This window comes from Rhincodon typus, chromosome 12 (genome assembly GCF_021869965.1).
Source record: "Rhincodon typus isolate 14 chromosome 12, sRhiTyp1.1, whole genome shotgun sequence".
Lineage (NCBI taxonomy): Eukaryota > Metazoa > Chordata > Chondrichthyes > Orectolobiformes > Rhincodontidae > Rhincodon > Rhincodon typus.
Window position 1 is genome coordinate 45,557,930 of NC_063343.1, and position 12,902 is coordinate 45,570,831.

General features: G+C 38.5%; 1 protein-coding gene across 3 annotated transcripts in view; it reads left to right on the forward strand.

The window, feature by feature from the left end:
• Positions 1–12,902, forward strand: part of LOC109928316 (voltage-dependent anion channel 1) — a 31,807-nt gene that overhangs the window by 15,302 nt on the left and 3,603 nt on the right. For all 3 annotated transcript variants that reach the window (XM_020528301.2, XM_048603395.1, XM_048603396.1), the window contains 7 exons: positions 1,630–1,701; positions 2,234–2,283; positions 9,627–9,779; positions 9,859–9,911; positions 10,455–10,682; positions 11,855–12,005; positions 12,173–12,230. In XM_020528301.2, coding sequence (XP_020383890.1) covers positions 1,635–1,701; positions 2,234–2,283; positions 9,627–9,779; positions 9,859–9,911; positions 10,455–10,682; positions 11,855–12,005; positions 12,173–12,230 — 760 coding nt within the window. In that variant the 5' untranslated portion in view covers positions 1,630–1,634. The remainder of the gene's footprint in view (positions 1–1,629; positions 1,702–2,233; positions 2,284–9,626; positions 9,780–9,858; positions 9,912–10,454; positions 10,683–11,854; positions 12,006–12,172; positions 12,231–12,902) is intronic.

Genomic DNA, 12,902 nt, shown 5'->3' on the forward strand with positions numbered 1-12,902 from the left:
CAGCTGCCATCTGTGATGAAACATCCCAAAGTTCTTCTCTCATCCGGTGAGAGTCCTCCGTCTTGTCTCCATCTACCTCTCATGCAAAAAACAATATCATTTACTATTTGATGTGGTGGCTTTGTATTTAATGCCACTGGACTAATAATGAGAATCCAGGCTACTGGTCTGGGGGTATGAGTTTTAAAAACTTAATGTCATTTACGGGAGGAAATATGCCATCCTTACCTGGTTGAGTAGATGTGTGACTTCAGACCATAGCAATGTAGTTGATTTTTAACGAGGTAATTTGGAATATGTTTACTTGCTAGCCTAGCCAGTGACACCCACATCTTACGAATGATTGAAGACAAACTATTTACGACCAGTCAAATTCCCAAGTTTCTGTCCCCCTGCCCCATTTCTAGATGTTTCTGTCCTCCTGTCAGTTCGACATAGTAAGTTGATGTTGTTCCTCGTTTAGCAATATGAAGTCTCAAACCAATTCCGTTCCTCAATTTCCCCCCTGTCTAAATCTCCCCTGCCTGCAAGGGCTCCAATCTCCCAAACACCTTTTCCCCCCAGTTTTCTGCTTTCCCTTTGTTCTATCCCTGACTCTCGGCCCCAATTTCCCCATTCCCCAGTTCTGATCCTCCCTTGTTGTCCAGTCCACTGTCACTGCCCCTTGAGTCTTGAATATGCATATCCGAGACCTGCAGCTTTCCTCACTGCCTCTGTGGCTCACACACCAATTTCCATTACTTGCTATCCAGGGAAACAGGATAGCTCTTTGTGCAGTGTTGTGAATTGATTGAACTAGGGCTTCTCTGTGGTGACAGCCAGTGGTGTTGCAGAATGGGGACAATTATTGTTAGTGGAATATTTAAATTGCAGAATTCTCCTGGCCTGCTGCAGCAATTCCTCGGAGATTCATTGTCCATTCCTGGCAATTCCCCACAAATTCCAGATGGTTGCAGTTTGCTTCTCCACCCCTTCATCTTTGTCTTAATTTTAACATACCTAGTCGATTGGGTTCAGGTAATGTTTAAACAAGTAGTTTACACTGTACACATGAAATCAAAATCTTGTTATAGACTTGATATCAATATAAAGAACTTTTTTAAAGAAAATCTGCAAAGTGTTATTTCATTTTGTCTTGTGTTAATTTATTACTGTTCGTGGGATATATAATATTAATTCTTGTTATGGAAGCACTTCATATTACCTTAGATTATTTCTGGGAAATAAAACTTTCAGTCAATAGGGAAGTAACAATATATATAATATTTATATCACATACTAGCTGACAACAGGACTGCAGCAAAATTGTACCATGTGGCAAATCAAAATGCATTATTTTTTGGGAATGTTGACTTGAACTTTATGGATACCACCACTTTTTAATAGTTGATTTAATGGAGTTTGTACTACTGGATTTGATAGAAGGCCTTGTATTATACTGTTTACAATGGTGCCTTGACATAATCAAAGGCAAGCAAATTTCAAAAAGCAGCTATTGGTAGATAATGAATAACAAGTTTGGATTGTAATTGTGAAAGTATGTATAAGCATGTTATTGTAGCTGACAAATATATGGTTAAGCGTGTTAGGTCACGGAGGTGAGCATCACAATTTTGTTCTTTATTCCAGATAAAATGGAAATTCCACCAACTTATGCAGATCTTGGTAAAGCAGCCAGAGATGTCTTTACCAAAGGCTATGGTAAGGAATTCAATATTTAAAAGAATGGCGCTGTTTTTGGGAGCAATTATCTGTAACTGGTTGTTTCTTAAGTTTGTGAATACGTCTTTACACTGTGAAAAGCAGGGTGTTGACCATTGCACTTTACTGTACGCCGTTACTAAATTCAGTTGCATAATGAAATGCAGTGTACTGTAATTATTTTTGGCGTAACTTCTGAGATTGATTTTGCAGAATACACTGATCATTTTCATCATGTGAAGCAGCTCTGTGTACCGAAATGCAGTTTTCATAGTTAAAACATTAGCTGTCAATACACTTGTCCAAATCTTGATGTGGCTGTGTGTAAGTTGATGGCAAAGAATATTCTGTATTGAGCTATTGTTTAAATATCATGTGATTTATTATGCTTAGATTTTAGCTATAATTTATTGAAGTTTTGATGTCACTTAATTGTTAAATTTTCAACTCGTAATGTAGCTATACAACTAAAAATAAGTTTAATTAGTGAAAACTGAGCATCTTAAAGAAATTATCTTTGATCTCTTGATAGGATTTGGTTTAATAAAACTTGACTTGAAAACCAAGTCGGAAAATGGACTGGTAAGTATCACAACAAAAATATTGGGAATCTCATTCTATTTCTGCCGATTGTGTTAAATCTTTCTTCAGTATCATCCTGGTAATCATTAATCCAGTGCTTCCCAAACATTTTCCTCTGTTAATGTATTTTGAGGTTTGAAAATTCCCATGATCCTGAGTGGCACTTGAGAGCAGGTGTACTGCTTTTAGAACTTGGTCGGAGCACTACACTAGCCATTGTCGCCTCGGCGCTTTGACTTCAAGATGTATGCTCGCACCTCCACTTAGAGTCGCAACCCTTACTGTAGAAAGCCCTACATTAACCTTTCAGCCTAGTGTGTTACTAGAATAGTGTTGCCATTTTAATTCAGAGAATATAATACACCTGGTTGTTTGACTCATTGACTTATTGAGGAGAATGAGAGGAAAGGTTTCCCAATGAATTCACCTATGAACTATTTATACTTTTGTTCAATTGTGACTTACGGCCAGTTGCAAAGGGGTGGATATCATGCTAATCTTATGTGAAGTTCTGTTCAGACTACATCTAGGAAATTGTCTTTTTGTTCAGAATACTGTATAGTTTGAGGAGGATATATTGCACTTGGAGGGGGAGCAATTCAGATTCATCAGAATAGGATTGGATGCTAAGAGTTCAATTATGAGTTTGTATGGCCCAAGCACAGATTTCAAGCATTACTTGTTGCATATCTCTTCAAGATCTATCAGCTGCCCATCTACAAGAATACAGTTTCAATCTATTTGCTACTCCAGCATTGCAAGAATGTGCAAAAGCAATGCAGAAAAGTAGTTTGATATAACTGAGTGGCTTACTTGTTTTAGAGTCAACCATGTTATTTGTAGATCAGACCAGGTGAAGACAGCAGATTTTCTTGCCTAAAAGATGTTGGTGAACCAGACGGTTTTTAATGACAATGACTTCAGTTTTGTGGTCCCAAAAGACTAAATTTTAATTCTAAATTTATTTATTAAATTTACATTCCACCAGTTGGTGTGGTAGGATTTGAATCCATGTCACCCATTTGGATCCCAAAACATTAACCTGAACCTCTGGATTACTAGTTACTTGACCAAAATGTCAGTACCTCCCCAGCATCTTCCAAAGTCAAGACCGCTGCCACTCAGATCGACAGGTGGCAGGTGCAGTAAAACACCATCAACTTCAAATTCTCCTTCAAGCTACATGCTGTTTTCACTTGGGAATATCTCTCTGCCTTCATTGTCACTGCATCAAAATCTTGGAATGCCCAGACAGCATTTCATCCATACCCCACTGGTTGCAGTGGTTCAAGAAGGTAGCTTGTCACCGTATTCTCAAGGTCACTTAAGGACAGGCAATAAATGTTGGTCTAGAAAGTGATGTTTACATTCTGTAAACAAATAAAAGCAGTACATGCTACACAATTTGCACTAGATGTTTGTGTGACATCAAATTTATGGAAAGGGAATGTGGGCAAGCAGCCAGGAGCATTTTGCAATTGTCAAGTCTAGAGTGACAAAGATATAAATGATAATTTCAATGATGATAGATAAGTTGAAGCAGGGTGAAGTTGGTTGATGCTGTGGAAATGAAACTGATCATTGTTATGCAATAGATATGTGGTTGAAACCTTATTTCACTGTTGAGTAGGACACCGGATTAAAACTGCCTGGTTAAGCCTCATAAATGGGTCCTTGACAAATGTCTATCAATGGCTGGGGAAAGGAGTTTGGAGTGGGGACCAAAGACATTGGCTTCCCAATATTTATTTATTTTATTTATAGGAAATTTCTGCTGATCCAGAATTGGATGTGGACAAGCTGTCTGACAATTTTATAAGCAGCGTAAGGGGTGAGAACAATGTTCGGGAGTTAGAGCTAGGTGTTAACAACTTGTATATGGAAATTGATGCATTTCCAGATGTCACAGGGGTGGGGGCAGCATGTGGATGAGAAATGGGAGGGAGCTAAGGATAGATCCTTGGAGGCATCAGAAGTAATGCTGCCAGAGTGAGTAAAAAAGCCAATGCAAATGACTCTATGGCTCTGATTAAATAGATGCTTGATATAAGCCAAGTGTAGTCTCCTGCTGCTGAATAATAGTGGAGAAAGATATAGGAGGAGCAGGATGGTGTTAAGTCCATGTCAAAGGTTACAGACAGTTTGAGAAGCACAAATAAGGGTAGTTTACCTTTGTCACAACAACACAATCTTTTATGACTTTGATCAGAACCATTTCAGTACTACGTCAGGACTGAACTTGGAGTGATTCAAACCCACAACTCTAGAAAACATGAGCACGGCTTTGGGAGATGACAACGTATTTAAGCGCTTTAGAGGAAAAATTGACGTTAGGAGTGGGTGGCAGTTTGCAAGAATCAGAGGGGTCATGGATTAGCCTTTTGAAGTGAATGGTGTTGACAAGATTTGAAGGAGGGGGACAGTACCTGAAGAGACAGACCACTGATAGCGTCAGCTAACAACAGAGCCATGATTTGAGTGATCATAGTTAAGTCACAATAGGTGGGGTGTGTCATGGACAAGAAGGAATCGGAGAGGGCCTCGGTAGAGAAACAAGAGAGATACAAATTATGGAGTACAGCATGTCTTCAGTAAGTTTTCCCAGTATATTTTTTTTTGGAAGGAAGGGAAGGGACGGAGGGAAACATTTGGATTATCTAATTTTACTGTCAGACGTCCACCGCTTCTCACTCTACTTGCATGTGAGTGTGAAGGAACTCAAAGGTTTTAAGAAGGCATTGATCCATCTCAGTCCATGATGCCAATCCACTTTCACCCAGGTAACTTGTGGTGAGTGGCATCACAAAATAACGATTTGTATGTTTAATCTGAATCTTCTGTTAATAATTAAAGGTTTCGTTCCAATTATGATTGATTTTTAAGTTGTCATTTCTGAGAAACTTTTCTTGATACTGCATAGTTGATGTATATGGAGGGTTTTTCTATTCCCAAACTTACCTCATGTCCGTTTAATAAATGCAGTTGTCAGAACTGTGTAACATTCGGTCTTGTAATGATGGTGACTAGCAAAACATCTACTTTTTAAGTGAACTTTTTTCTTCTTCCAGATGCAGTATTGTTAGCATCCAGTTGTACTTGACATAGAAACGCATGTAAAATAAGGTTGCTTTCACAATTTCTTTGAGTAGTTTGTTTTCTCAAACCATTCAAATTTTTCAGTTTTTTTAAAGTCCGTTTTTGATTTGTGTTTCTTTGTCATTTAATAAGTTTCTAATTTAGAACTGAACATTCTAACTGAAGAAACTCCCTTTGCCCTCTCTTATGTCTGGACAGTAGTGACTTTGGTAATATTCTTAATTGGATGTCTGTCTTTAAATTTAAACTATATTACCATAGCGTACCTGAAAATTAAACCTGATCAGATACTGCCAGCAAACGCCAAAGACCTCTTTATTTATGGGTTCTAGACAAATGGAAGAAAACAAACTGCTTTTTGCTTCTATGAGTGAAAAACACAAAAGTTTATCCAATGATAAATAAAAACAAAACATAATTGGAAATAACTAGCAGGTTTGGTACCATCTGTGGAGAGAGAAAGTTAACATTTCAGGACAATGACTTTTAATTTGAACCATATTCTCCAGTTTCTCTCGTCAGCTTCACTGTGATCTAAAGCAATTTTTTTGTTTTTGAAACCAGTTCTACTCACCTTCTAGACTTTAATCCAAAAATCAACTTCGCATCCTGCACCATCCACCCACACTGTCCAGTCATCTGTATCAGCATCTCACGCATAATCTCCATTGCAAACCTGCAAGCCTCTTTACATAAGTTGGAAACTGTTGAATAGCCCATAACTCTTAGCAAACAGACCAGCTGTGTAACAGGAAGTCATCCAGTTGTAAAATGAGTAGGCAGTTAAATTACAACTGCAATACTGTTAACTCCCCAAGCAAACTGACGCCAGAACTGTTTTAAGTACCATATCTGCAATCTAACTGCTCACTTAACAGATGTCCAGACTGAAAGCACAAACAATAGGAAAAGCTTAAACAACTAGCCATTATGAATGTACTGCATTATTTTATCCACTTTGAATTTTTTTTTTTAATTCAACTGAAGACTTTTCCATATTAATGTTGACATTTTTACTTGACTGATTATTACATCTACCAACTGGTAATCTGGCAAACACATAGTTTAGGGAATGGGTAGTTACAATTTCCAACCATGAGATTGCTTATGATTCACCTTTTATTCGCATTTTATGATGAATTTGAATGAAGGTGAAAGCATTTTGTTTAATTTTTATACTCTTCCCATTACCAGTCCATGATTCATGCCTCCATTCAGCTGGTACAAAAGTCTGGCCATCTCCTTTTAACATTAAAACGTGTAATGGTGGAATTCTAATAACTCTCCTCAGCTGTCCCTTGATTCAAGAAGGAAGTCTGTTTGGTGTAGCAAGTTTCTGCCATGGGTCTTCATGTGACTGAACAGGCAATTTCTTGACCCATAGATCTTTGGACACACAGGACAGGATAGTCCCACGGTATAGTAGCATCTGGAGCACAGAATTTGTTTCATTTGTTTCTTTCTCTGCTGACCCTCTGCCTCATTTTAAAGACATCATGCCTCAAAGTATGACACAACATATGGATGAGTAATTGTTATTTTGAACAATTGATAGCAATCTTCACCCAATCATTAGTCTCATTGCTGCTGTGCTTCAAGGAGAACTTTAAAGTGTCTTTGTAGCATTTTATTTGACGTTATTGGAAAAGTTGGATCTGGTGGAATAAATGATTTTGGATCAACCCAACAGTGTCCAGTCCATTGAAGTTGATCTTTGCAAGTGTTTTACCTGAATGCATGTAAAGTTGTCTTCAAAAAGGGTATTAAATTTTGATCATCAATCCTCTTATTGCGCTGCTTCATCTTCCGGATTCGTTAGTGAAATTCTCAAGCATACCATATGTCACTGATGCACCATCAGGGTCTCACTGCAGTGCAGGAGCGTGGTGACAACAGCTGCTTTAAGCGTTCAGATATGTTGTCTTGCCAAACACACTGCCATGGTTTATAGAAGACTGAGTTGGCACTGCAATCCTGGGGGTGAGTGTGAATCAAAGCAGTTACCTCTGACCTTCAGTTCTTTTGTTCTAGTAGAGGTTTATTATTCTAGAAGCTTGCAGTGAGTAGCTGGGCAGGAATTACTCTGTGCCATTCTTGTTTGACTCAACGAGTGGGTTCTGCTAGGGCCACTCAGCCACTGATGTTGGTTTAAAAGTGGACAAGAGAGCTGAGTTCCAAAGGTTAGGTGTGAGTGACTGCCCTTGACATCAAAATAGCATTTGATCGGGTGTAGCATCAAGGGGCCCTAGCAAGCCTAGAGTCATTGGGAATTGGTGGGGGTAAGGAATCTCTCTGCTGGTTGCAGGTACTGAAATTGTTCTGGTGTTGGATTCTCTCATCAATGGTGGCCTTTTGAGAGAGGTGGTATGCCAGGGTATAAGAAATGCTCAATATATTTCAGATTCAACATGTATGGAAGTTGGAATATTGATAGTGTTTTTTTCAGGCGGAACATTTCGAGTTGTAGAGATCGAATGGCTTGCAGATCTGGTGGCAGAGTAGGCAACAGTACTACAGGCATTCGCATGTTGTAGATTACATGTGACTGTGGTGGTCAGTTTAGTTTTTACACTATCACAATTTATGGCTAAAGCATTTTCCATCTAGGTGGCATTTAATACTCTCAACAAAGGAAACTTGATCTTCGAGGTGACTAGCCATTGTCAATTAGAAATGGTATGGGAGGGGGAGGTGGCGTGCTGTCATATTTGTGACTTGGCTGTTATTGAGTGGTGAGCAAGAATTGATGGAGAGCCAGTTGTTGGAAGGGAATCCTGAGGGACAGGATTTACATGTATTTGGAAAGGCAAGGACTGATTAGGGATAGTCAACATGGCTTTGTGCGTGAGAAATCATGTCTCGCTAACAACTGAGTTTTATGCTTTTCGTCATTTACGTAAATAATTTGGATGTGAACTTAGGTATGGTTAGTCAGTTTGCAGATGACACCAAAATGAGATGTAGCAGACAGTGAAGAAAATTACCTCAGAGTACAAAAGGATCTTAAACAGGTGAGCCATTGGGCTGACGAGTGGCAAATGGAGTTTAATTAAGATAAATGTGAGGTGCTGCATTTTGTAAAGTTAAATCAGGGCAGGCCTTATACACTTAATGGTAAGATGCTGGGGAGTGTTGCTGAACAAAGACCTTTGGAATGCAGGTTCGTAGTCCTTGAAAGTGGAGTTGCAGGTGGATGGGTTAGTGAAGAAGTTGTTTGGTATGCTTGCCTTTATTGGTCAGTGCATTGAGGATAGGAGATGGAAGGTCATGTTGCAGCTGTACTGGGCATTGGTTAGGCTACTTCTGGAGCACTGCATGCAATTCTGGTCTCCCTGCTACAGAAAGGATGTTGTGAAACTTGAGAAGGTTGAAAAAAGCTTTACAAGAATGTTGCTAGGGTTGAAGGGTTTGAACCAAAGGGAGAGGCTGAATAGGCTGGAGCTATTTTCCCTGGAGCATCAGAAGCTGAGGGGTGACCTTAGAGGTCTATAAAATCATGAGGGGCATGGATAGGGTAAATAGACAAAGTCTTCACCCCAGGGTAGTGGAGTCAAAGCTAGAGGGCATAGGTTTAAGGTTAGAGGGGAAAGATTTAAAGGGGGCCTAAGGGGCAACTTTTTCACACAGAAGCTGATGTGTGTATGGAATGAGCTGCCAGAGGACGTGGTGGATGCTGGTACAGTTACAACATCTACAAGGCATCTGGATGGGTATATGAATAGGAATAGTTTAGAGGGATGCGGGCCAGATGCTGGCAAATGGGACTGAATTTATTTAGGATATCTGGTCGGCCTGGGCACGTTGGACCAAAGGATCTGTTTCCATCTGTACATCTGTATGACTGAGTCTACATTGATGTTACACGTGTCATTAATAGAAAGTAGTTTGGTTTCTGCCTGTACAGAATGATATTTGGCGTCAGCTGAGGTGGGATTGTCAGCTGTTCCACTTGGTTACCATTTCTTTTGCAGTCGCATATTCATTTTGTCTCATTTTAGGATTGCCTAATTTGGCTTGTGATTTCAGAATAGCTTTACAATGTTCACTGCGCATGAAGGTGAGCAAAGGATGTTTGAGTGTGGACTGACGGTGCTAAAGGAGCATGCAAGAGACCGTTTTTTGGAGCCAATGTGATAACCTGCCATGAAAGTTTCCATTGTATATTCCCCTAAAGTGAGTCTTGTAGAAACACTAATGTCAGTGCTGTAAATCGATCTCTGTGTTTTAACAAGAATTTTCTGTTGTAGGAATTCACGAGTTCTGGTGCTGCCAACATGGATACTGGAAAAGTTACTGGCAGTCTGGAAACAAGGTTTAAGTGGGCAGATTATGGACTGACATTCACTGAAAAATGGAACACTGATAATACTTTGGGAACTGAAATTACCATTGAAGATCAGGTAACTAAGCAAAAATCGCAAACCTTAATCTCATTTTGCCCTTTTAAGCCAAAATGCAGACATTACTTTTCTGTTTTAGCTCGTGCAAGGTTTGAAGATTGGATTTGACTCCTCATTTTCTCCAAATACTGGGTGAGTAAAATATCCAAAACTATTGACATATTACTTTTTCTAAACTTGCAGCAATAGCTTTATTACTTTTAAGATATCATTTTCATGAATCAAGTATATTTAGCTTTTCAAAACTATTTTATTCTTCCTGTTTTGTCACTGTCTCTGAATAAGAAGCTGATTAGATAGTATTCTTCCAGTCTGTGCCAATGATATTCTGCCAGTGGCAAATCAGTGGTATGAACACAATCCAAGATATCTCTTCAGTGCTTCTCTTCTGGGAGGATGTACTGCAACAGCATGGCGAGAATGAATACCCAGATCCTGCCATTTTGTAGTAGTGTTAATCGTTTTGAATATTCTGCTCAGTATTTTATGCTTTTAAAATTCTTGGTCTGATAAAAATGCAAAATATTAATCTTGAATAAAATCTGGAATAACATGCAGAAGCTTTGTTTTCTTGTGTGCTTCTGAAAAGAGAAAAATAATTGAATTAGTAATAGTTTGGAATGTAATATGAATAGGATCAATTTTAATTAGTTTTGCTATTTTTATTTTTAACAGAAAGAAAAGTGGAAAAATCAAGACTGGTTACAAGAGGGAACACATCAACCTGGGACTTGATGTTGACTTTGACATTGCTGGGCCTGCTATACGTGGAGCTTTTGTGTTCGGTTTTGATGGCTGGTTAGCAGGATATCAGATGACTTATGAAACTGCAAAATCTCGGGTCTCGCAGAGTAACTTCGCTGTTGGTTACAGGACAGAAGAATTCCAGCTCCACACAAATGTGTATGTATAGACTAAGTACATTCCCAAAAATGAGAATATAAGTTGGAATCTTGTTTTCATAACCTGTCTTAGGGGGAAAAAAAATCATCCTGTATGACAAGTTTCCAAAGTCCCATTACAGTTCAAGTGATTTGTGCAGCTTTTGTTAAGTTAAAACCTATAATACAATGTTGAATTATAAATAGTGAGATCATTTTAGTATCCACCTTTGTAATTACCATGCATCTTTAGTTCTCCATGTCAGGGGAACAAAGACTTTACACAACTTTTAAATCATATCTTTACCATGGGATCATTTATATCCAAAGAAACAGGGCCTTGATGCTGTCTCATAGGAAATATAGCAGCTGAAATTGTGCGCTGCTCCCTCAGTAGTTCATTTTGCTGTCAGCATATATCTTGAGCTTGGGTTTCTGGAATGAAATTCTTCATTATATTATCAAATGACTTGAGCTGATGTTATTACTGTAAGGGATGCTGTAACTTTCAGATGAAAAATATTTCAACAAGGTTAGATGCATTGACTCAGCTTCATTTCATAAAGGTCAAACTTATGTTTAGTATAATGAATAATCGAGTGTGAAGATTTGGGAATTAGGGTTCAGAAACAAGAGAGCGGGAGGAATAGAACAAGCCTTGAAACACAGCCTTGATCAGTAGTTAATGACCATCGCTGAATTATTCTAGAAATGTGAATGAGCTTAAGTGGTGTTTCCGTAAAAATGTTTACAGCCCCTGAAGTACAGTATACATATACCAGTGAACTAATTGGAGTAATAATAAGTATTATTGAGCATCTGAAAATAATCCTTGATATGCTAAGAAACTGGATATTTGGCAATGTTGTATGTCTGTTTTTTTCACTTAATCGAAGATCATCAGACTGTTTAAATATATTTTTGAGTGAGAACTGTATTTAGGGAGAGAAAGAGGGCATGTAGATCTCTAAGCTCTTCGATATTTTCCAGGGACTGGGTAACAAAGTAACAATAGTACAGACCAATAAGTAAGAGGTTGTTGTAACAGCACATGATTATGGAAGCCTAAAACGAAATGTATAAGTATCTAGAAAAGGAAATTTTGGTTTGCCTAGGTTATTGTTGCTTAGTATTTTCCTGAAAGTGGTGATGTTATAAGTTAGTCCGGAATGACATGCAGGTTCCTCACTACAGGAATGATGGTACAGAATTTGGAGGCTCTATTTATCAAAAAGTCAGTGAAAATCTTGAAACTGGCATCAGTCTAGCTTGGACAGCTGGGAATAGCAACACTCGATTTGGTATTGCAGCAAAATACATGATTGATAAGGATGCAACATGCTCGGTGAGTATGAATTTAATAACGTCATTCATTTTGTGCACAAGAGGGTGGAAGGGAGCACAGTTTTTAATGTATTTACATTCTAAAATGTTTATCGTGTAGATAAAATAAAGGCGATGGTTACTTTGATATTTCAAGAACTGTTAAAAGTTTGTTCTTTTCTTCAACAGATTAAAGTGAACAATTCAAGTCTCATTGGACTTGGATACTCTCAAATGCTAAAACCAGGTGAGCCACATTTGATTTTAAATAAATGTAGTCTTGTTCAATAATTCCTTTCTCAAGTATTCTAAACCAATATTGAAGAGTGATCCAAATATTTTATTCTTAGAAATCTCTTGTATTCTGGGTTTATTTTTTAATGACTCTTCTCCTCTACCTCTCTCCCTCCACCGCCCCCCCCGCAACCTCTCACAGGAGCTATTGCACTTGTAAGGTGCAAATTCAGGCGTGAAGAATTGGGAGCAGCTGAGCGATGGCCATGCTTCTGAAATGCCCTAAAATGCATTAGCTCCTATGAGAAGTAGGGAAGAAGAATAAAATGTTTAATGTCTCATTTTCAAGAATACATAATTCTGGCATATAGTTATAACATTACACATGGATGTTTTAACCTAATGTGTAATACTCCTTTTCTCACCTCCATGTTTATTCTGAGCAAATGGTTTGAAAGAAAAAGTTTTTCACTTTGGGGCGGTGGAGGCTGCAGTCTTCACACGGTATATTTGTGAATGTCGAACTTGAAACACTAACCTGGTTTGTTCGATAGCCAAATGGTTGCTTCTGCAGTATAATTGGAAGTTGTGTCAGGCCATGAAGAATTCCTTGCGTAGCAAATTCATAGGGAGTTGCCTGGGAAATTGAAGATTCCATGGGTAATTACCCTGTGCCTGGAACCCT